We start from the raw sequence: 26836 nt of genomic DNA on the forward strand, positions 1-26836 counted from the left end.
GTGGATTTCCGAAAAGGAATCCATAAATTACCTGAATTATAAGAAAAATTAACGGATATCGATAGACAATACTTTGAATAAAATACATTGTACCGATTTTTTCCAATAAAGCTTCAAAAAAAAAATTAAAACTAATATATAGGCCCAATATATATAAACAAGAACAAGGCAGGATTGTTAACCAAAAAAATGTTTAATTATACCAATAAATTTTATTTTTAATTAAGCTAAAAATTTAATCTTTATATGGTCTGAGTGAAACATGGTTTGCCAGATATTCATAATTATTTAAAGTAATAAATAAAAATAATACATCAATCAATTATAATTTATTTGTACAACGTAATATAAAACGTCTCTACTATTTTTACTACTACTACTAAAATTATGAGATAAATTACTTAACAAAACCACACTAGTGCGCATATGTTTAATATTATTATACCTTTCAAATAATATTTGATTAGTTTTTAAATAAATAGTAATGGTTGATATAAGTATACTGCGTTTACTCGCAACAAGTGTCCCCACTTCTAATTTCATCAACATAGATGGCGAACATTATCAATAAGCATCAGTATTCAAGTCGAATCAGGCGTCGCTACCCAAACGTGCTCCGACCGTAGCAAGGCTAACCACTAATGAAAATATGATCGTTTCAGAACTCTCTGTTCTTGACATTTAATAAATTTTGTTCTCGTTCCGAACATTTATTGTGCCATGGCTTTTATATATGTATTAGTGTATATTTTTGTTTTGTTCAATGGACTATTTGCTGAAGGTAAGTCAATTTTCGCGGTTTATTTACAGGATTATATCTGATTCGTAAAATTTCTTCTAGATTAGATTAAATTCTTACGCAAAGATTATCGTAATATATTACCAAATGTTTTTCTTTATAGCGTAAGAAAATTGAAAATACCTACATCATTAATTGACTCTTGATGATTCATAAGGAACATCGCACTTTATTTACAAGTACAAAGGCAACATGATATATAAATATAAATAAATATATTTCGATATAATTTTTTTAATTAATTTTAAATATAGATGCATGGGGAAAGTTTACAGATAATAATTATTACTTAATTCTAGATTCTTAGTAGTTTTAAAATTATGTAGTTGTTAGGTATTTTAAACGAGAGTAACATTTCATATACTTTACTTTATGTTAAGTTTTTATGTTGATAAAATAAGAAAAACCAATAACTGAGGACATTTCGATTATGTTCCTTTAGAAATAATGGTGATTAAGAACAACAATTCGAAGGTGAATCAGATTTATTTTTACTCTTAAAAACATAAATTATATGTAAATATCGGTGTTATCTACTAAAATAATCCAATAGTTATAATGTGTCATATAAGATAGGTGGTTTGATATTAAGATATAATTTTACTGACAACATAATAAACAATTAATAATCATACAAATAAAATTAAAAAATATGTATATATATTTATTTACATATATTTATTATTTAATTAAATATATATTTAATTAAATAATATTTTATAGTTAAATATATATTTGTTTATATAAATATATCCATGAATATAAGCAATTAAAATAGATCCACTATGATTCATATTATCATAATATTTTTATAACAGGCGGATGACAATAACTATTGTGGTTAGATTACATATGTATGTTTCTATCACTTCTAGTTATAATGTTATCCTAAACGTGATTTAACCAAACTATTCCAATGTCAGCAAACATAAAACAATTTTAAATACTGTAACATATTTATTTCTCTATAAATATTTTTATTTTTACAAGATAATTTTATTGCGATCATATGTAAACTTTACATAAAAATAATTACGTATGGGAAAAATTAGGTAATTGAAATCGATTTATACTAGCGTTGGGAACTATCGACTGAAAACAGCCGAAACAATCGATAGTCGCAAAACAGTCGAAACAGTCGATAGTCAAAAAAATAACGACTGAAAAATGTATATGTAAATGTAATTACTATTTCCAGTCAAATGCACGGTTCGACTATTTTTTTCCATTTGTGTTGTCAGGCGAAGATGTAGGAATTCTTGTCTGTATAAATTGTGAGATAGGGAAGGATATAATTGCTTGGAGCAGTTAATTTTAAATGTGTTTATATTTTCCAAGGGTATAAGCGGTATAAAATAGAGATGTATATATATTCATTCACGTTCTAACTTTAAAAAGAAAAGGAAAATATATTACTTATTTTTATTAATATGTAATAATAATAAAGATTAATAAAGATTTGATTTGTAAAAAGGAATGGAATAATAACACCACAAATGTTTTATCGTGTTTTAATATATTAATTGCTATTTTTAAATAACATAATATAATAAATATAAATAGTACAATACAACTTAAACAAAACCTAAGAACTAAAGATGTTCAATAACCATAAATACTAAATAAAATATACAAATACGTATACCTAATCATTGAAAAATCTAATTCATGGCGAACCTAAAAATGATCGTACAATAACTACCAGATATAAAGTTCTAGTTATTTTTGAACAGAAATATTTTTAAATTACTGTTCAGGAATATTATCATGTTCAACTTTTCTCCCGTGATGCGATTTCTTCAATCATTAAGTATTTGCTCAGATTTTGAAAAAACTCGTTGTTACGGGTCTAGAGGAATATTTTATGTGTAACTGATACAATTCAGGTAGTGTCATTTTATGGGCTTACCAAAAATCCAATGGGTTTTCTAAACGTCCAATAAATGGCATTTCCAAATACTGCTTAATCTGTAAAGTTGCTGCAGTACTTGGAGTAATTACTTCTTTCATTCTAGCCATTTTTTGAACATATTCTGTTAAGATAGTCTAGTCGTCAACAAATAAAAACTGTAGTTCTCTTCTTAATAGCCACCAAAATAAAATGTTGCATATTAAAGTAGAGTTTTCCTATCAGAAAATGTATTTATTACAAATATTAAATATACTTTATTCACCTCTTTACCGTTAATATTTTTAAAAGAAATTTAACAACTGCTACTGCAAAAACTTCTTCAAATCTTTTGGAATCGATGCAATTTCTGAAACCTTTGGAACCTAATTTTAGTTTTCAAGATTTTAGGAAAAAAGTTTTGACAAACAAAAGGCTTGGACAAAAATCGTAAAGGTTTATCAAAAAGGTATTACCTATTATACCAGCCCAAAGTATTACCTATTATGCCAGTCAAAAGTATCTTACTATTTATCATTTACAATTTAATTTTTTTGCCCTCGAAAATTAGCGTTCCAAAATACTGCTATATTAATTTACAATATATAGTTATTCACAAGCAAACTACAAAAAACATAAAACCACATATATTACATATAAATCTATATAAGCATAAAATAGCGTCTGAAAACAGTCACTAGTAAAAATAGTCGAACCAAAAATAGCGACTGAAACAGTCGGTAGTCGATTTCAGTCGATTGTTCCCAACACTAATTTATACATTTACCTAACCATAGTAAGACTTGCTTAGGTTTTTGTTCTAGTATTATTACGAATGTTTAGTGTTTAATCCTTATTTTTGAAAGAATACGAACACATTTTGACATTTTTTCTTGCTTAAGCAGACATCCTGGATGTGGTCAACTGGTATTTATTTGGTATTTAGTACAGCTTTTTCTGAGCCTTAAAGTTTCCTAGATTTGATATGACCGCATCCGTTTCGTGGCTTCCGTCAAATGCCCGCTTATCTCCTCTTTGTTGAAACGCATTTCGGTTTAAACATCTAATTAATTTAGCTTATGATTTACATAAATGAAAAGAAAATAAAATTCAACGTTTACTCAAGGTTATACGGTGGTGATCTTGGTTTTACAACTGGATGTGTCACTAGACTTAGTGTGTATATATTTGGGCGGGAATTTTAACAATTTTAAGAACTTAAGAACTATTCTGAATTAGAGATAACTTGTTATTTTATTATTCGTTTATTAAAATGTAGTATAAGAATGTCGCTAATTTGTCTATAGAGTAAGTGAAGTCAAATTGACTCCTCTGGCAGTAAACATTATTTACTCACTGTTCTATAATATGTAGTATGATATGATTTTATAGAATATTCCAGACTAAATGTAACTGAATAACATTTTTTAAAGTAACAGTATAGATTACGAAAAGTTGCCGTTGATTGGCGCTTGTATGAATTCATATATTGTACATCGATCATGCGTCCTTTTAAAAATATATTTGTTTAGTAAAAATGGTATATTAATATATTAATTAAATCATTTTTCATAATTTTCTAAATTCATGATCATTCAATAATAATCAATCATTCATATTTTTTTAATTTTTCTGACAGCATTTTGAAACTTTCTGCCATCCAAGACATCAGTTCAGAACTCTTGCAACATGTGGCCGATCGATGAATAACTTGGCTAAGAGACTGATAGAATGACTTTGCGTCTGTTACTCGCTATTGCTGCAGTCATCTAGACATCTGTAGTGACAGTTTCATTCGGTTTTAATTACTCGTAATATACTACACCTTGCTGATTTCACCCTATGCACAACATGACTTTACGTCCTTGCTATGATCTTATCCAAACAGTTATTGTACACTAACTGCTAAGCTGTCTAAACATTCTATGAAAGTGTAAGTTGGTTTTTGTCCAATAAGTGTCATTGTTTGCCAACTTGTTTAGTCCCTCAAACTATCTTATTGCCACTTTTATATAGTAGAAACTAAAACCGACAATTGGGATATGATAGATTAGCGTCTGTATTAATAAAATAATATAATAGTACTAAATGGAAAACTATTTTATGTAGAGGAATGTCAAAGCCATAGAATTTAACAGTTAGGTTATGTCTAAACAGTTGTATCCTATCTTTTTGGCAGCGTACGAATACCACTTCGCAAAAATACTCTATCATGAGAGTAAAGACAAATCAACCGAATTTTCACTATCTTTTATTTATTATACGAGATGCTGCTCACAAATGTACTCTTGTTCGAACAGAATAAAAAGAAACAATGCCTGATAAATTCAGCATACTAGGTAAAATACCATTATTAAGCATTTCAATATAATTACATATTTTACACCATGTGGTTATGATTCTATTTAGAAATAAAAGTAAGTTATATATTGGAAATTAAAACCACTCATGACAATTTCTCTTCCTTAAGTCAGCCATATTATATAGCTCTAGAATCAATCGAATCTCATCAAATAAATATTTTTTCAAATTAAAATTATTATGTAAACTCTTTATCAAAATCGAATTATTTATTGAAACATCTATAATATTAAGAAAATTAATTTGATTGAATTTGAAATAATTAATGAAATTAATCTCGATGAAAATTTATTATTTATATACATCTAATAAATAGAGGAGTATACGAGTCTATTGGTCGAACAAGACGGATCCTATTCTGAACCTAGATGATTGTAATTATAGATGGGCTAGTTTTAAAAATTTAATGTTAAAAAAAGTTTTTAAAATTAAAGATGCAATAGTTATATCACACACACATACACACACACACACACAATTTATTTTACTCTCTTATGTCATATAATTATTATAATAGCTGTATATATTTATAATAGTGTAAATACTATTGGTAATATTAATTAATTTTTTAAGGGATGTAGTAAATCTGACCTTAACAATTTCTAAGGGCTTTAATGTATATATATTAAATCAATAAAATACCCGGTAATGCAAGAGAATTTGCTTTGTTTTAAGATTAAAGGTCTTTTAAGTCTGGTGAATGAGTTAACAAGCAACTTCTGGATAGTATTCTTTTTAATAATGTAAAAAAAAACATTCTGGAAATCTGAAGAAAATTACTAAGGCACCAAACATCCACAAATTTCGTACCTCAGAAATGTATTTCATATAAAATGATTTTCATCAAAGAGGCAACAAATGCTTTAAAATAGTATTTCACAGAATTTCGTAAAAACCACAACACTGGTATTACTACAAACCGAAAAATATTTGCAGAAAATATTAAGATAAACAGTTGAATGTGTTTCACATCTAAGAATTAGCATAAAAATAACAAAGATAGCAAAAAATGCTTAGTAATTTATAAAATGACATTAGTAAACTCTTAGAAATAACAAACATTTGGGCGTCCTTCGTTATCACCAAGACCATATGGTGTCCACTCGTGGAAGCTTGTCTATTGTCTGACGCTCTTGATATCGCTTTTATCTAGTGATTATCGGTCAGATAACAATTGTAAAGATTGTGTGGCATTTCTATCAGTTGTTGGTTTTTTATATTATTGTAAATCAATAGTATATTAGTAATTGCAAACAATAAACACATCAGAGATCATAACCGCTATAAAGAAATGCTGTGATAACAATTACAATGTAATTTGTGTATATTTCTAAAATCATTAGTTAATAGCAGAGTGTTTTTTTTTTGGTACAATTACATTGACATTGCAAAACTTATGATGAAAACAAAAGAGGAATGAGATTTAGACGAATATAAATTAAAATGCGATATTATCTCATAAAATGCAGTTAAATTAGAAAATTCCCGTTTTGAATTAAATAATAACAATTAATTTATTCTTATAACTGTTAATTTTACTTTTAATAATAATTACGTACTTAGTTAATACGTACTTTTTTTTATAATTTTACAACAATGCAGGCAATATATTTTTATAAATGTTGTCATAACCAACAAGTTGTTCAAAGTACCAAGAATTTTTTATTTTATAGATTTAGCATTAAATCCACAAGTTCTATTTCTAAGAGTTTTAGATAATACCGATATCAATTAAGTTTGTGATGATTTTTCTATAGATATATTAACAATGGTTTATATAGTTTGCGGGAAATAAAAAAATGATAATAATCTAATAAAACAAAAACATTAAATTTTTTTGTTAAGAATTCAATCATCAATATCATTGATTTATTGAGCTAGGTATACAAAAAGATCAAAACTCTTTATTAATTGTTGGCCAGATTGGATTGGTGCCGCTGTCAGTTAGGACAAGGTTCTCCAATTTGTGTCTAAAAAATCATTTATATTGAACACCTCATTATATTTTGTACCCCTATGTAAATAACGAAGTTAAGAGTTAAGAAAACACCTACGATATAGTATGAAAAATAACTGAGAGGTGATGTTCTATTTCCTTTGTCATAGTAGGTGTGTGTGTCCATTGTTCAGTGTCATCGTGTAGGAAGTGAATATTGTTTTCATTCAGTTCATTTCATCAAGCTGTACCTAACAGGTCAATTGAAAAGTCCCCGGCCTACCATAGTAAAACACATTTTTTGGAAAATTACTTTTTTTTTATTCAACATAATTCCCTTCAAGGGTGATACTCTGATTATAGCGACACTCCAACTTTTCGATACCATTTTTGTAGTACGATTTGTCCTTTTCTTCAAAAGAGACCTCTGTTTCAGCGATCACCTCTTCATTCGACGAAAAGTTCTTCCCAGCTAGCATTCTTTTGAGATCTGAGAACAGGAAATGGTCGCTGAGGGCCAAATCTGGAGAATACGGTGGAAGAGGAAGTAATTCGAAAGTATTAGAAGGTAGTCAGTGAAAATTATTCCATGCGTATCCTAAAATACAGACGCCATAACTTTGCCAGCTGACTGTTGCGTTTTCCCACGCTTTGGAGCGGGTTTATCTTATACAGTCCACTCGGATGTCACATATCGACGCAAAAACTCGGGTTTATTACGCTTGATCGTCTTCAGACACTGCTCCGAATCATCAAATCGTCGTTGGTATTGGTCAAAAGTGAGCTCGCGCGGCGCCCACTTTGCACAGAGCTTTCTCATACCCAAATATTCGTGAATGATATGATGTACACGTTCAGTTGATATCTTTAGAGTGCCTGCTATTTCATTCAATTTCAATTTACAGTCATTCGAAATAATTTTATGGATTTTTTAAATGTTTTCGTCAGTAACAATCTCTTTTGGGCGTCTACTGCGTTCACCGTCTTTGGTGCTCATTTTGCCACGTCCAAACTTAGCATACCAATCCTTGATTTTTTATTTTCCTGGGGCCTTGCTTCACTTTTACTGAGACTTTTAAATTGGCCTGTTATTTTGAGGCAGTCTGATGTTATTAAGTTCATTCTCTAAATAATTTGTTTCGAACGTAATGAAGGATCTCCATAGTCATAAATTAACTAATTCACGATGGATACATTTTGAGATGTGTGATCTCTGTATGTGCCTATAGGTATCTCTCTGTATTTGTGAATCTCTCAATTCCTCCATGAAGGGAATCTCGAAATTATCCCTTGTCTCGATGGCGAACTGGATGCTTAGATGTTGAGAACTCAAGTAAGTCAGGAACTGGTTGAGTTTATCCATTTAATGATTCCATTTGATTATTAAATGTCCTCGACATTTCTAAACCAATAACATACTTTTTGAATTAGTTAATGCGTTAAAATATGTTAAAAAAATTTGTCCTTTTTGATTTAATCGTGAGAACCACTTGCTTAAACAAAGTAACCGGATAAAGAGAGCTTCATTATCAGATTACATCTCCTGAAGGTTCAGTATAAAGCATTTACGAAACATCGGCTAATTTTAGCCAATAAACTCTACTCCAATACGGAAATCAATAGTTCAGATATGATCGACCATATATCAAGTCGAAAAGATCTAACCTCAAATTTTGTTAATATTTAGTTACGATAGAAATAAACAATTATAAGATGATAAATTCTGAAATATAACAGGCAAGAGTTTTTATTTATCAACGATATGGCCTTCATAAGTATAATATACGGCTTATCATATCTCCCCTTCAAAGTTTTACAGTGATTCGGTAAGTTATATGTGTTAAATAGTCGCCAATGTATTATTTGAAGAGTTTTAAGTTTAAGGAGAAATCGGCGAACATACATTGAAAAAAAATACAGCCGAACATAGAACCTCGTCCTTTTTTGAAGTCGGTTAAAAACAAAATATATTGTTGAACAATGGTATAGACGAAGGTATGTTAAACAATCTCGAGTACATAGACTCAACTATATCATACAATTTTATCAAATATTTCGTTTACAAAAGTGATGTCATTTATCAAAATGTATTTACCGAATTATTTACGACTTATATAGTACTGTATATGAGAACATGTGCTGGATAAAATGTGAGTAAAATATTGTATAACAATGAAGATGGTAACGTAGCCAGTAGAGAATCGTGCCGAAACAGTATACAATATTGCGTTAAATAAAATAAATCCGGTTTTATAAAGACAAAATAAAAATAGTCGTTTCAAGAAAGAACCTGCCTTTGTCTGTGCATATAAATTGAATTCAAATTAACATATGTACCTGATCACATTTTATGACGTACCTAGGCAATAATTAACATAAAATGCCTGACTCAGTAAGACGGTCTCGTTAAAAGATGAGATAATTCAAAGAAAAATAACCAGTTTAATGTATTACTTATAATAAATGGATAATGGGTCAAAGCTGTTTTTAATACTTATGACTATCTTATGGAATATAATGACGTTTTTCTGTTATTATGTTATCTTATATTATTATACACGTATTTATATATAAAGGAAATGGATGTGCTAGTTTGGTGCAGTTTGTGAAGTTACTGTCATCATAAATTGCACAAATATAACATAATAATATTAATTTAAATTTTGTAAAATTGACTATTTTTAATCATGGTATGCTTAATTAAACAAAAATTCCCCTAGAGACTTAGAAAGCGCAGTTTACGTCATTATTTGTCACTTAGATAACTTTCTAATTAATAGCTACGTCTAAAGTACAACTTCTTAATTAAAAATGTATTTAGGATTATTTCTATCTGAAGATATCTGAAGACCTTGAAATCGTATTACTAAAAATAGTAAGCATATCTCTCTTTGTAAGACATTTATATAATGACAGTGGGAAGCTCTATTATTATTACAAACTTTAATGGATAAAACTTTTTTTTTTATGTTTATATGTCTTCTTTTGACGAACTAGATTTTTCTGAACAGTAGGTCCCTACTGTTTAATATAGGCTCTGAACTACAGATCTCGGCAGTAAGCCTGCCGACTGGCGAGTGACCCACTTAGAGATGATCCCAGAAAACATCCGGTTTTACCCAGCCTGGTTATCAGCGTGACTGGGACCATTTTCCTTGTCGGATTTTACACTCTTGCCTAGGACAATCACAAATGTTAAAAAAATTATAATCAAGCCACGGAACCTGCAACACCAGGAGACCTATCGTCGTTATCACTGCGTCAACTAAACCGGCATAGAATTTTTCTACTTTAAAACTTTATTTATTTTTAATATACATAGTTTAATATACATAGGATAAAACTATTTTTTTTTATGTTTATATGTCTTCTTTTGACGAACTAGATTTTTCTGAACAGTAGGTCCCTACTGTTTAATATAGGCTCTGAACTACAGATCTCGGCAGTAAGCCTGCCGACTGGCGAGTGACCCACTTAGACTAACACATTCGTTTTCATTTCTGAATATTATACCAATTCGTTCTTCTATCTTCTGCTTTGATCCCAGAAAACATCCGGTTTTACCCAGCCTGGTTATATCTTACAAGCTCTACCCTGCAGCGTATTTGATTTAAAATCTACATTGTATGTTTTATCCTGAGATTTATATTTTAAATTTGTCTGAATGTAGTGAATCGATATAAATTTTACTCGTTTTTGGTCGTTTCAGCTCTCTTACGTGCCCTAATAATCACACTGTATTGGTAATTGTCAACAAATCATCCAAGTAATTAATTATATTTTTTATTTATAATTTATTTTGAAAAATAAAACTCATCAACTCAAAAATTTTCAATTAAAAATGAATGTTTGGTTGTTATTACAACTCAAGATTTCGTTATTGTTTATAACTTTATTTCATGAATAACTTAATGAATATATCTCAGCATTTAATCGCAGCTGCATGGTGGCCAATAAACGTTTCCCAAAGGTCTGATAACAGATTATCCAACTTAAGTCGCTGGTGAATTATCAATTTTATCGCAGCTAAAGTGATGCTAGCCTCCTAGAACTAGAACGTGTTTAAAATGTAAAGCTTAAATTGTCTAATAGAGATCATAAAAAATAACTGTCACCGTTTCTCTGTAGTTTACTCTTTTTACTGTAAATATATTACTAGTTCATGTAACTATTCCTAAACTACTAAAAACAATCACACATGATATTTAAAATGCTTCATTTTAGCATGTTTCTTTTCAGAAAATATTCAGTATGTTCCAAAATTGTTCAGAATTGTAAATATATCAATTTCTCATCAGAACGGTTCGTAATAACTCGAATTTAAAGGTTATATACTATAAATACCTTATTCAGCCTCATGTAATAATCTAGCAACAGTTAAAAAAAAACTTGATGTAATATAATTATTTATTTAAATGTAAAGGGTGTCCTAAAATATACGCAATATTTGAATTTGACACCTTTTATACAAAAATCCAGTTGATAACTGACAGTTTAAGGTGAGTAAAAAGGGCACTGAACCAGCGAATACTATTTTTTTCGTTTATAACAATAAAACAAAAATAACGAATATTTAGCGGCAAATAACCATTCGATAATATTCTAATGTATTTTAATTATTATTATTTAGATTATCCGCGAAAAAAGAAACGCTTTTTTTATTTTAAGATATAACTCACAATATTTTAGCCCTTAAACTTAATTTTAAAGCTTTAAAAGTAAGTACTGAAACACGCTAAACATTTTTTTAATGTCGCCTAACAAAAATATCGATATATCGATATTTTTTCGATATCCCTACTCGAAATCATCAACATAATTTATTTTGCGTATTAATTATACATTCTAAAGTTTAAGATCTTGTACAAACACTGATAAAACGATTCAATCATGAAAATGCCCAGAAATGATCGACATTCGCACAGAACAAAATGACGTTTGCTATCTCAGATTTGTTGGAAAAATATCGATATATCTAGAAAATCAATAAACACGTATCAAATTTTTTCAACAAACCGATTTATTTTCCGAACCAAGGACCTTGTTGATACGAGTATAAGGCATGAATATATCTATATTTTCTGTCGCTTCCGACATCCCTATAGCATCCGTCACTGAGCACTGGCATACCTCATTCTGATTGATTTTCAGCTTATCATGGCCTATTGCTGTATTTTCTGGTAATATTTTATCAAATAAATTATCAATCTCGACCTAAATATGAAAATAAATTTGTTTTTATAAATTCATTAATCCGATTTCATTAGATAATTGCAATATGTTTGTGATTCTCGATCACTGTCATCATTCCCATTACTGCAAGAAACATTTCCTAGCCTTGCAGTCATATTCACAAAACATTGAAATCTGTTTGTATATGTCTATGTATATATTAAATGTTTTGTAGTCACATTTGACACCCTAGATGAGAAGTCATGAAGAATCTGTCCTTGCTGAACTATTTCATATATAATATAAGCTTATCTTTATGGTTAAAAAAATGTAATAAAAGGAAACTGATTTATATTAAATTCAAATCTTATAAAAATTTTGGGTCGCCGTATATTATTTTTATGACAGTGTGAGTCACCCTATGAGTATGAAGTAAGTAATTAAAGGTATATTTACGTAAGTATATTTTTAGAAAAGTATCTATTACTTTAAACTTTAAGCGTCGTTAAATCTACGAATCCTTGCTGAGAGATATCAGTATATTATTATTGCATATTAAACATCGCAGACGTTTAAAAACACGCTATATATATACTAACAATCTTTTGTTCTCGAACAACTAAATCAGTTTTATAAGGAGAAATGAATATAGGATGGAATTAATTTGATTTTCAAAAATCAATGATAACATTTTTAACTAATTAATTCATGTATAACTTATAAGCTCGTATTGATTATTTTATCGTATATCTCCATCTCTAAATATATTGATTGATTATTACATTTTAAAATCGTTTTCAATTTCTTATAATAGTAGCGTACAGTATCTGTTTTTTTTTCATCCTTAATGACAACTTTATCTATTTTTCCATGCCGAATTTATAAGAGCAAATAAATGATGAGAGATTTTTTTATTACATCTTAGATGCTTAATACAATTCTAATTAAAAATTTTAATTTATTTGCAATTTATTACAAAACTCCTATTTTAATTATTACTGTTGTACTTGCATCAATATAAAAATATCAGGATATATTCCCCAAAATAAAATAAAATTAGACTAAATTATATATATATATATATATATATATATATATATATATATATATATATATATATATATATATATATATATATATATATATATATATATATATATATAGAAATCCAATACTGGAAATCAAATGCATTTACAAAGTTACCCAAGATTTCGCCTCAAACATGAAACAAGGTTATTAATTAAAAGAAACGTGTAAGCAATATATAAACAACTAACCCACAAGATAGTGCCTTGATTGTTTGTCTAACGTAATGTTTCCAATTTCATCTATTTTCGAGATGGATGCCGAGGTGCTTAGCTGATTCTATTTGTGAAATAAGCTTTCATTCATCTTAGAATCATTTTGTCGCAACATAAAATTGACGTAGACAGATTTCGAGTTATTGAGCCGTATTTTCTAGATTCTAGTCCATTGTTGGATCTTGTTGAATCAGTGTATTACTACTAAAAATTAACAACTGACAAAGTGTCACAAAATTACAATCAACGCTTTTCTCTAAGTTGATGGATATTATTAATAAATTACCTACGTCTAATTTAATCATTATATAACGATTAATCAAATCTACAATTTCCTGTTTTTATATTTCACTATTGATGATCATTAGTAATTTATTATGTCTGGTTTTGGCTTTATATAATGACTACTCAATTTATAACGGAAGTAAACAATTAAATTTCCATAAATGTATAACCTATTTATATCAATAATGTTTTTTCATATTCATTCACAACAAACTGTGCAAACAAATCGTTTTTAAACTATCTTGAGGCAACTCATTCTGATTTTTTTTAAATACCAGCATCTAAAGAGCCGTATTGAGTCACGAAATGAAGAATAACTTGCCATTCAACCTTCGGACATCGATAAAGTGGTATAAATCGCTGACTCAGTGGCTTAAAACAGAAATCCTCGTACGGCTGCGCCGTGAAACTGTTAATGAAATGTTTATACTCTTAGTCATGCCGGAGTATAAGAACGCATTTGTTTCCAAGTAACTACGATACCGAGACAGAAGAATGTATCATTGAAATTTCTCCGAACAACATTTCTTTCTTGCAGCTCTAGAACAACTTTCGATTATTAACGAAAATTTTATTTCCAACAAACAAGAATCTGTTATGCAACATATGCATGCGAAACTAGTCTCGAATCTACGAGAAAACAAAAAATGTATTATTGAAATATCTTTGTTTTTCAGCAGTAACACTTTACTCCATAACATCCAGGCTTAACTAATAAAATGATAACTTTTAAACAAAATTCAAGTTTATTAATACCTAGAGACACCCCGCCAGAATGCCACTCGGCGCAGCTCTACCTATAATCCTCTTTCCATAGGCTGTCTTTTACAAATCTGAACCATATGGCGGATGGTAAAACAGTTTCAATCGTAATTGAAGCGCTTTCATATACAGTACACATATACATATCGTATACTGGCATACATATACAGTAAAGCAATAGGTAAATAAACAAATAAATTAAAAATAACTAAATAAATAAGTCAATATAAAATAAAGCTTATACATGATACAATTACATTTTGAAATAAAGCCCGATTTCTTTGAGGAAGTCAAATAATTTAAAAATATTTTGTGATAAGAAAACCTTATCTTTTCCTAATTGTCAATAGTATTTCAATAATAGTAATAATTGTAATAGTATTCCTTGTAATAGTCAATTTTATTTATTTAAAAGGTCAAAAACAGGCATATGTTCTACAATAAGGGCTGACAAACGGGTCTCTCAGTCCAGCTCATTAGGAAGGAATGAGTAAAAAAGAAGAATTTCTTAAGGTGCTAAAACTTGTTGTCCCTTTCCAGCAGATCCCACTTAAGTTACACCAGATTGTCTTTAATTGTTTATAAGCTATACATAAGGAAATATATTCGTGACATTTATAAGAATTCATATGCCAGTATGTCTTTAGAGGTTGAAAATCAAACAAAAATGATAAAATGTTGTCAGACTGTACAAAGCAAGAACTTGAATCACTAGTGTAAGTTAGGAGAGAATATTACCAATCAAGAAAGAGTTTCAAGAATCAGAACATATAAACCAGATTTTAGAATGGCTATTTTGTAAAATTACAATCTATAAGAATTTATAAGCTCAGCAGATAGTATAATAGAAGCAGGGGAGAGTTTGAAAAACTTATTATAAAACTTGCAACTGTGTATAGATGACTTCATTTGATGAATTGAATTTGATGTTTTTCAGATTTTGCTTATTATGGGATGCCAATGTCCAATTTATATTAATAAGAAGAGAGCAAGATGGCTCAGATATGACGATTTTTTTATTTAGACATGTAACACTGGATCCTCGTTTCATCCATTGTCACATACCAATGCATAAACTCAAAAATTGTATTTAACTTAAATATTACCGAACAGCATATTTTTAAGTTTAGACGAAGATATTCCAAGAGATTGAATTAGGTATTTCATTTGATCATCGATGAGTTTTTGGTGCCTTTTTTTTTTCATAAATATAATCAATAGAAATAATTTCAGGAATATCATCCAGTATATAAAACACCAACCACACTCATCTTTCAATGAAAAATGGGTACATTCAGTGCGTAAAATATATAGTAATCCCTTGCTTCATGCATGGTTGCGCATAATTTTCTCATGTTCAAATATTCAAACAATATAAATCACTCAATAATCAAACCAGGGATGTCGATTTCAGAGAAAAATATCGATATATCGACTTCGATATATTTTTTAAAATATCGATATTTTTTACAACCAGAAATTTTTAAATTTCGGTATTTAAAAGATATAAAAAATGTTGGTGTAAAAAATTTCAATATTTATATAAGTAGTGATATTTTCAATATTTATATAAGTAGGGATTAAAAATCATATTCAATTTCAAACAAATTTAATTTTTTATCTATTTTATAAGAGTATCGAAAAATACCAATGTATCGATACATCGATATTTTTCGTCATGCCTAAATCGACCACTGCAGTCGAAGCCTTATGTGCTGACGGCTAGTCTCGTGCAGGGGTGTGCAACTCCAGTGGTAAGTAGTGAGGCAAAGTGTTGCTTAGTTCAATCATTGGCGGCGCTGACAACGTGAATTTGATTTGTTAGTTTAAAATAGTTATGTAGAAACCTGTAAGGAAAATACTTTGCTTTGATTGGTCTGCCATTTCGTCTGATTATTTTGTAACGTGACGTTTATTGGACAATAGTATTTAAATGAAAATCAAATTTAATTTTTAAAATTAATTTATTAAAATAAAATCCTAAACAAATATACATAAGTGTAAATAATATAAATATATATATAAACAAAAAGCAAAAAAAACAATTATGAACTATATTCTAGGCAAAATTAAAATATCTATAATTATTCTATAATGCCTTCCCATATTTGTTTAGTGCCATTAATTTTATGGGATCCATTAGAGTTCTAACTTATCTTGATATATTGAAGGTAAACTTTAAATCCTTCCCTGTTGATATTGCATTAACTTCATTAAACCAAAAATACAATCACACATCATAATAACTTTTAAAATTTGGCATTGAAAATCATTATGGATTGGACAGTTGAAACACTAAAAATATTAGTATTTAATCTGTGGAAATACTTAATATAGAATGTAGACAAATATTTCATGTTATCTCTTTTTCAGAAGTTTTGTTAAATAGCCTGAAATAAGACTAAAATACAATATTAGACTCTTGCTTTCTTCAGAGTAAAGTTCTCTGGAACTGAAAATATAGACTCAACTGGTGATTTAACTGAGGTTGTTACTAGTGGTACTAGATCTCCCGTTAAAAAAGAATATAAGTTATCTAACATATTCATCTTCTTCACAATTTTCTCCGGGAGAATGATGTGAAAAAATTGAAGTGATGATGAGCCATTTTAAAGATTTCTCGAACATACTAGGTGAAGGATGCTGTTTCTACCTTCATGACATCTAATATATCCAACAAAATTCTTTAAGCGATCTTGGTTAAGATTTGTTAAACAAATGTAGTTATTTGTAAATTTAGACACAATAGATTTCTCTAAGGTAATAAATCCCCTAAAGGTAGCATTAAATTTTTAATTGATGGCACCGTAACACATATTTTCTTAACAAGGCAATCAAATTTAAATATACAATACCTCTACTATAAAATTATTGAACACTGATTGTTCTAAAAAAATAAAGTATTACAAATATTTTAGTGATATTTTACAATTAAAAGTAGTATTTATTACTACTAATTATCCAGTTATGTTAATTATTACCTTTTTGTAAGACTTCTTTACGTAGAGACATCACACTGACAGCATACGAACAACTGGGTAGATTAATTGAATTTTATAACCACTAATATCTTCATAAGTAGGTTTTGATTTTCTGTAAACAAACAATATATAAACAAACATGTAGTAGATAGATAATTTTATATGTACCTGATAAAAACAATGTTGGATATGCATTTACCATAATATCTGTTCGTGAAGGAAGGGTAATTCTAAATTTTTCACTAAAATGTCCGTGACAGACACCATGAAGTTGATATATTTGCATTGTGGTTTATCCAGGTAACTTACTATTATTTACTTGATTAACCCAATTTTTGGTAAGGACCGAGATCATTCTTTCGGAAACGAAGTCTAATTTCCGTAGTAGATTTTTACCCCGGTACACTACATCTTTTACTACACTGACGCATTGTCATCAATTTTTATATTATGACTCCAAAATAATTAATGTAAAACAGAAAATATGCACAACGTAAAACGAAGATTTATTGATCTAAACAAAAACCAAAACCTTCAAAGAACAAACTTAAAAATGGACGCCCATAGAAAATGCTGATTTCACAAAATTTGATCGACCAATCACGTTCCATCTTAGTGGCGGCACAGGAATTTAAACTAGCCAATCACAATTTGCGATCGCAGCGCTACCGTTGATTGAACTAAACAAAACATTTCCCCAAGGTCGCCTATACCGTGAAATTTCTATTTTTTCTATGGTCTCGTCTATCGTCTCCAAAGAACTAGAGAACGTCTATTATTTAACTGTATATTTAATTCCTTTTCTATGCATCTTTTTAATTTCATGTCTTAGGACAAACTTTGTAACAGAAAAACATTTTAAGAGCCAAATATATAAATTCACACTGACATTTCGCTATTTTCTTTTTATTTCACACATTTTTGTGTGTTATTTTATGTATATGCGGTATATTTAGCGTTAAATGCCAATCCACAAAAATATCACCTAATTATATATAAGACATGAATAGTAAATGATTAAGTTATATTAAACATCAATAATGACTTGCTACTTTGGCAGCGAAAATATTTAAGAAAACGAAAACAATTTTTTTAAATGTTGTTTTCATCTATATTCTTAGAGAGTGTTGGCTTTTTTTAAATCAGCCGATATTTCCCTTTGTTGTTCCTTTGTCACTTCTGGTTAACGAATATGAGTCACTTATTGTAATGCTTAACAATAATACTTCATTTGTGTTAAAATAGAAACAACTCACCAGATAAAATTATTAATCGCAATGAACCATTTTGACATAGTATTATATGTTGGATTCCTGAAAAAAGTAATCCACGTATTTTTAATTGTTTTATTAAAATTTTGATGGCAATTTCATTTATTCATTCATTTTTGTTCATTTATTTCTATCGTTCAAGTTTATTGTTCGGTTAACTATATTCTTCGGTATTCTTCATTTCAACCATCAGTCGAAAGCAACAGCAATTTCACGTAAAATGAAAAATAAATTTGGCGAGGATTCAACTCCATCAGTGCAAAATTGAGAATGAACATTTGAAAAATCAATCCAATGTTCCAAATAAGGCGTCTTCCCACTAATTCTCTTTTATCTTCTTCATATATTCGCCTTATTTTAAATCATGATGTGTTAACTATAAGAAAATATTTAATTGATAAACGTGCTTCATTAATATATCAAATACGTGTTCTGTTATTCCATAATATTTGTCAAGGCAGCATAGCATGTTTATTTAAAATTTGTTTAGTTTTTATGTTGATGAGCGATTAAACAAACTAATGTCTGACTTGGTTTGAACTGGTTTGCTGAGCAAAATTTCGGAGAAACTTGATACTTAAAAGAAGGTGTCACTTGAGTTCTGTATGAATTAACAGTGAAAATATAATGAAGCGAGTTTCCATTAAATCAATACTGAAACGAAACAATAAGCCATTTGTGGATAGAAGTATTGGGGGCAATGGAACATAAGAAAAAACTAGACGCAATGGTGACGACGCATCGTGAGTCACGGCGAGATTTTGTGGGTTTAGAGAACGATACAGTAAAAAACAGTAAAAAAAAGGATACAACTTCTCAGTTACCCTTTACTAGCCATCTGGGAGATAAACATTACCATTTCAGATTAGAATTCGTCTTCCGAATCAGATTCAGAACTAACTTTCAGTTCAGTCGTTATTAGTGCAGTATCGCGTACACTCGCCGTGACCCTCACTGCGTCTCCTCACCAAGTTGCGTCCAATTTTGCGCCTGGCCTAATAGTTCTTTGGGAATTTGAGCTGAGATTTCGTCCAGTAAATCTCGAAATTCATTATCTTCGAACTTTTCTGGTCCTCCAGGCTGATTTTTGTCATTGAAATCAGAACTTGAAATGACAGTGCTGTATCACAATAAGTTTGTAAAAATGTTTGATGGCCTTTGACAATAGATATCTTCAAATCAAAGAACAAATGTAACGAATGCCGATAATGTAATTTTAAGCGTTCGTATACACTAAATAGTAATTTGTTATTTTATGTACAGATAAATGTCAAAATGATCGAATTTAATAGTTTTTTGTACTGATATTTCGCATTTTCATCAATGCCATTTATTTCTACTTGGGTTTTTTGATGAATAATATTAGCATTAATATAGGTGTACAAAAATACCCAGCAGAACTGTAGATATCTTATTTAATCCAAAAGAAATTAAAAAAATAATAATAAAAATTACCCAGACCTTGTACGACTGCTGGATAACTTATACCAGCGCAAAGACACTGAAACGTTGAATGGAAAACCCACAAGAAAAAGCCCAGCTCGGTTATTTATATTTACTTTTAGTGAATAAACAATTATTAACCGTGGTTCAATATTACTATGTCAATCGAAATGCTAGCAACAAATATTCTAAACTATACGTTCACAAGGGACTGAAAGTGCGTGAATTATGAATTATAAAGAAATAAACACATTGATACATATTACGTTGTGCGATTACTACGCCACTGATTGTGTGACGAAATCTGCTCGACTAATTCCATTGTTTAAAGCAACTGTTCACGTTATAAACTTTCGTTTATATTTGAATATAATTGTATCGGTTGTACCATGCCTGATTTAACTCTTCTTTCTCTTGTAATAAAAACTTTAAACCCAAGAAAAATATACCTCTATCTCAATTTTTTTATTATAATTATCATTTATGTTAAAATTCACCATCAATTCTGAATCTTTAATACCTTTTCCATTGTAATCTATCTATAATAAATCCATCTTTGCATTGAGTTTTGCTTCTGATTTTTTTTACTCTTTGTGATTCCACAATCTGCCCTAGAGGCAATAAGTATTTCTTATGTCTATATTATATATACAAGGCGTGTAGAAAATCACTTCATTAAGCGATCTCCTGTATAAAATATCGTAATTAATTAGTCTTATTCTAAAGTTTATTCTAAAGTCTATATATGTCCAGTGATCAGATCAGTTGGTGTTAAACGTTTTAGTCTACGCACTTCACTATCACGTCGCATATTTAGCTGCTTAGAGAGTACGTTGGGATGCACTGACACTCTTTCGAAGTACTTCGTACAAACACGTTGAATTACACACGTTATAGTTTCTAGAGGAATATCGCGTTGTATCACTTTATTTGACATATAGTACGGAGCATCAAGAATGGCACGCAACACTTTATTTTGGAACTGTTGAATGATGAATATATTGGATTTGCTAGCGGTAAACCATAGTTGGATTCCCTATGACCAAATAGGCTTGAGTATAGACTCATACAGCAATACCTTGTTATCTAATGATAACTTGGATTTGCGCCCGATGAGTCAATACGTTTGATATAATTTAAGTCCAAGTTATTTTCGTTTAGACATTATGTGCTTCTTCCAGTTAGGCAAGATATTTAACATGCTCTGCTTGGGGGAGTTGACGATGATTGATATTCACTGGTGGACATACTCTTCTACGCAGGGTAAACATTGCGTGAGTCTATTTTGTTTCATTGGCGTGAATGCGCCATGTCTTCAACATTCTGGCTTCTGATAAATGAGGTTTTTCTTATACAAAATCTTCCATCTTTAAGCAAAGTTTTTACAAATTACTTCATTAGTCTCAATTTTATATGTAGTTGTGTTAGACGAAATTTGTTGAAGTCTACTAACGGTTTATGGAAAATATTTTTCTAGCCGGATGTCGAAGTTCTCTTCATCATCAGCCATTATTTTTTTTACGCCAAAGTCTAATCTCTTCCTGTGCTGTTCAGTAACTTACATATAAAACATGATTCTTTTGTTTCCTAAAGAGTAAAAAAACAACTTTTAAATGTCCACACATCGTCCAATCATGAGCTGTATGGTTAGTTTTATGTAAAATTATATTAATATCTCTGAATGCGCAACAGGAAATGAAGCATTATGTAATATTACACATTTTAAACTTGTGTCAAAGTGTAGGATATAGCTTGTGATAGGATTTTTTTTAATTATTCAAATAGTGTTTTCATTGTTGACTTGTATTATTGTCTGAATATTTAATTATGTTGTTAGTAAAAAAAAGTTTTTAATAAAAAGCTGATTCTTGCTGTAAAATTGAATAATCATGAACTTCCGCAAGCAGAGAACGTTAAATATCTGGAAATGCATTTTGATCAACATTTGATATGGAAAAAATATATAGTGACAAAACGCAAACAGCTTGGGCTTAAACTAAATCAAATGTATTGGCTGATAGGGCATAAATCTACATTATTATTAGAAAACAAGGTTTTGCAGTATAAGTCAATATTTAGGCCCATCTGGACCTATGGTATTGAACTGTGGGGTACTACTAGCAAATCTAACATAGATATCCTCCAAAGGTTCCAGAATAAAGTGTTGCGAGGCATCGTCGATGCCCTATATTAGGTGTTCAAAAAACTGATTCAGCGCGCTAAAAGACTATTAGTGCATTCCAATGCACTCGCCAAAGAATTAAATGTGCGCGATGACAGTATAGTGCGTAGGCCCGTAAACTACCATACGAACTGATTAATAGGCACATAGAGTGAGATTTAATAGCCTCTAGAATAAGCTAGAATAGTAAGTTAGTTTTATAATAAGTTAGGATAGATCTTAAAGTAAGGTAGAATATTATCTAGAATAAGATTTAGATTATAAGTTGTACAGCAGCAGTATCACTTACGTATATAACGGAAATCCTATAATAATACCTATTGCACACGGGCAGATTGTTAACGTTCTAGGAGATTAATGAAAAAAAGAAAATTTAAACCCTCGCCTGATTTTGCTCCACCACAGATATATTTCGGGGGATTACCAGTCGAAGGGGAATTTTAAAGTAACCGTGAAATAACACGTAAACAAACTTTAACATATTTCCTAATATAAGGCTGGAATCTCTAGCAGTTGACATCTATGTTTAGTTTTAGATATGACAATTTTAATGTAAATAAAAACATGAGGAAGAGTGTGGAATAATAATCAAAATATTGAAACAATCGTTAATGATAAGCTAGTTACTAGAAGGGTGTGGGTTTACTTCCTTTCGGTCAAATGATAATATTCACTGAGCGTTCAACAGAATTTAAAATCGTTAAAATATTTGAAATAATATCTGGAATTATTATGTTTTAATTTTATTTCGAATGTAAATGTTTTAATAATAAATATTCGAGAAATATATATTAACGTGGTCATAATTTTTTTTGCTAATGTCATAAAAAATTATTATAATTGAATTACAAATTATTTAATATGATAAATGTTATTTAGTACATTAATGAGCAAACTTCATTGAATGTAAGTCTGAATGCAAATAGCCAATTCTTGCAAGTACGGTGGATATATACAAAATAAACAACATTTTATATAATAACTCAATAATTCAGCAGATGCAGCTTTAATAACAAAGATCGAAATGAATAGTAATGAGTAATAGTAGTAGTGATCAATTGACACTCATGCGGGCGAAATGTATAGAAATTTACGTGTGTATCATTTAATTTTGTCTATTTTTAGCATTATATAAAGAATAATAATAATTGGTTGACATCCTCCACTCTATCCCCCCCCCCCATTCAACTTTATGTAAGACAAAATATCTATTAAAAATTACAAGGAAATAAATTTAATATTTTGTTAAACATTATTCAGCTGCTTACCTGCTCCGTAAACTTCAATGATTTTCTTTGCTTAAATAACTCTTTTATTTATGTTTTTATTAATATATTGTTAGTCAGTGCCGTCTAACCTACAATTTGTTTTCAGAATAACTTAAAAACTAGATACATACATAGTTGCTATATTTCGATGTAAACATGAGAATGGATTTTCTCGTCAAGCCTCTTTACAATTATCTTGATTTTCTGAGTAACATTTGTTTCCATTTAGCCAACATATTTTTTGTTTTACTTTTAATTCACATCCAGTTCTTTTCTTTTTAATGTGCCTGCCTATTTATCGCCTTTTTTGTTATATTTTAAACTCTCCTTTTTGTCAACTACTTTTGCAACTACTGGCGAGTGACAAAGTTAGAGACCACTCCAGAAGGCACCACGTCTTATCCGAACTGGTTATTGGCGTACCAGACCACTGGGTGGGCCCTAGGTAATGGCTTTCCTTGCCAAATTTTACAATCACTAACAAACATTTACAAACTTGTCCCGGTGGGATTCGAACCCACGACTTTCGCAGCAGTAGGAGGAGGTTATCTTCATTATTTTGGTTCGTAAAATCCGACCTATCATTTTTATCAAAACATTGATTAGATCAATAAATACCGTATCCAGATTCGATTTTATTCATCTGATCCTAATTTGGTTCCAATGGGACCATCCCGGTGTGCACTCTTTTAAATAAAAAAATAATTTTGAAAATCGGTCCATAATTTCATAATTTTAGTCCATAATTTAAAAAATATATGTACAGCACAACATAGAACCTCCTCATCTTTTGAAGTCAGTTAATTAAAAAATGAATCACGCATTGGTGTTTATATTGATAACGTAAACTGTAGAATATTAAAAATCAATTAAATACCACACTAATACATACCTATCTTTTTTTCAGCTCTTAATGTTACACCAGTGATATTGGAGAAAACTAAAGACAAAGATGAAGTAATAATAGACGCAGAAAGTGATTACGATTTAACGTGCCAAGGAACGGGGTCGTTAAAATGGACTTTCCCCAAGATGGTATGTGCAATAGAAATATATTTTATGTGTGTTCCATAATGCGTTAAACTTAATTATCACTTCTTTTGATGTCTTTTTCTGTTTAATCACAGTTCTTGATCAAATTATTACGTGACGGCGCTGTGATGAAATGTCATAATATTCCCAGAATCTGGATAAAAGAGAATTAATAAAAACCACTTTACAGAATAATATTGTGTCACGATTATTATTACGACATATACCACAAAGTTAAATATTAGAAAAAGTATATAGGATAAGTAATAGTAAAAGGTATATAGGATGTTATTTCTTTAAGTTTTCACTTTGTATGATAAGAATCTCATCCTGACTTTGTGTTGAATACACAAAATTATATTATATATCTTATTATATATAGAATTATGTATTTTTTATGCAATAGAGAAAATATCTTATTTTAATGAGGTAGAGAAAAAGTAATTTCGTTTTTTTTTCACGTTTTTCAAAGCACTCGTATGACTTTTTATTTTTCGAATTTCTAGGCGAAACTCAGAAATTCAGAAAACTACATCAAGTGATTTTCGTAAATATCTTTTGAAGTCAATTTTATCCGATTAAAAGAGTCTCATTATAATTCATATATTAAAGAACAAATGTTTTCAAAAATACTTTGTGGAATTCAAGTGTCAAAATTCTTTGGATATCTAGTATATTATTCAAAACTATTTTATGATCAATATTTGATTTCATATTTATGTCAAAAAATTAAACATGCCCGTTCAAATCAACTTCATCCACTTTTTCAACCACACGGCGAGGCAGAATGTTCTATGGACTTTTGCCTATTAAACACGCTATAACATGGCTCTTTTCAACAAGTATTGCGTGAGATATGCGATTTATTAATGTCAATTTATTACTGAAAACCGAAATAATTTTTTCTATTATTATTCAAACCTTCTATTAGCAAAATAATCGGCTATTTTGATTATAACCAACTTTCTGTAAAAATAAAAGTACCTTTAATATACATAAAATATGGACTGAAAAGTCCCAGGCGTCACAAAGAAAACGCGTTTTTTTTTGTAAAAAACTGGCTTAGTCATCAACGTAATCTCCATCAAGAGGCACACAATCATTCCAGCGTGGCTCTAAGATTTCAACACCACTTTTGTAGAACAATTAATTTTTTTCCCCAAAATAGGCCTCAATTTCAGCTATAACTTCTTTATTAGAGCGAAATTTTTTACCGGTGTTTCGCTTTTTTTTGCTTCGCTTGAACATGATTTTTCCCATCAAGAAGCAGTATAGAATTAAAACACGAAATTGTTTTTGATTCATTATTTTGCAAATAACAAAAGTAGTGTCACTCTTAGCACAATAACTCACTTATAAATAGAATATAATGAAATGTGAATCAGCTTTCTTTTGAAGATTAGTACTAACTAAAAAGTACCGCCACCTATGTGTTAGAAACGAGATTTTCAGCCCATCTGTTACAATTTCAATGTTGTTATGATTATCTCATGAGTTATTTCTTATAGTTTAATAACTTAAGGTACCAATATGCAGGAACTGAAAATAAATTTAAAATGTCTCGCTTTCATTTCTGTTATTACCTTTCGCCTTAAAATTGGTAATTTCAAATATCTTATAGCGACCTTGAGGCATGTCGAATTTTACATCGTGGAATAACGGTCAACAAAGTACCCAGAAATATAATCCCAGATGTTGAACACGGCCGGGATGCTAGCGACAACTAGAACACGATAACGAATAGCTGGCAACCCCTAGACGTTTATCTGGGATGTTATTGAAGGGTATTTCGATGATTCAGTATCTGACCACCGTTCAGTTTAGACGTGCCACCATCGACTGCCCAAGCCTCGTAACCAGGTAACACCGCTGCCATCCGTTTTATCATTTTGTATTTTCCACTTTTTTATATTACTTCAATAAATAACGGTCACATAATGTAAACACCACTGTTTCATTTCGTTTTACCTCCATTCACCAAGCCATATCTATTTACCCCAAAATCTTAATGGATATATTAAACTAAACCGAATTTGTTACGACCTATATAAAGTTCTAAGATGCTAACTTTTTTTTATACTTTCTTCGATATAATACGATTAGTCATGATTTCTAGTAACGCTAACTTCATGTTGATTCTATTGACGTTGCTTAA

General features: G+C 29.7%; 1 protein-coding gene across 3 annotated transcripts in view; it reads left to right on the forward strand.

Moving 5' to 3' along the window:
- The first annotated feature begins 472 nt into the window (after positions 1–472).
- Positions 473–26836, forward strand: part of Pvr (PDGF- and VEGF-receptor related) — a 59784-nt gene continuing 33420 nt past the window's right edge. For 2 of the 3 annotated variants that reach the window (XM_076419487.1, XM_076419486.1), the window contains exons 1-2: positions 481–781; positions 24557–24684. In XM_076419487.1, the coding sequence (XP_076275602.1) occupies positions 721–781; positions 24557–24684 (189 nt within the window). In that variant the 5' untranslated portion in view covers positions 481–720. Of the gene's footprint in view, positions 782–24556; positions 24685–26836 lie in introns of all 3 variants that reach the window. The other variant, XM_076419485.1, reaches the window with a different exon arrangement.

Source organism: Rhynchophorus ferrugineus, unplaced genomic scaffold, assembly GCF_030347505.1.
Source record: "Rhynchophorus ferrugineus isolate W39M unplaced genomic scaffold, kcgeb_rfMv2 rfM1, whole genome shotgun sequence".
Taxonomy (NCBI): domain Eukaryota; kingdom Metazoa; phylum Arthropoda; class Insecta; order Coleoptera; family Curculionidae; genus Rhynchophorus; species Rhynchophorus ferrugineus.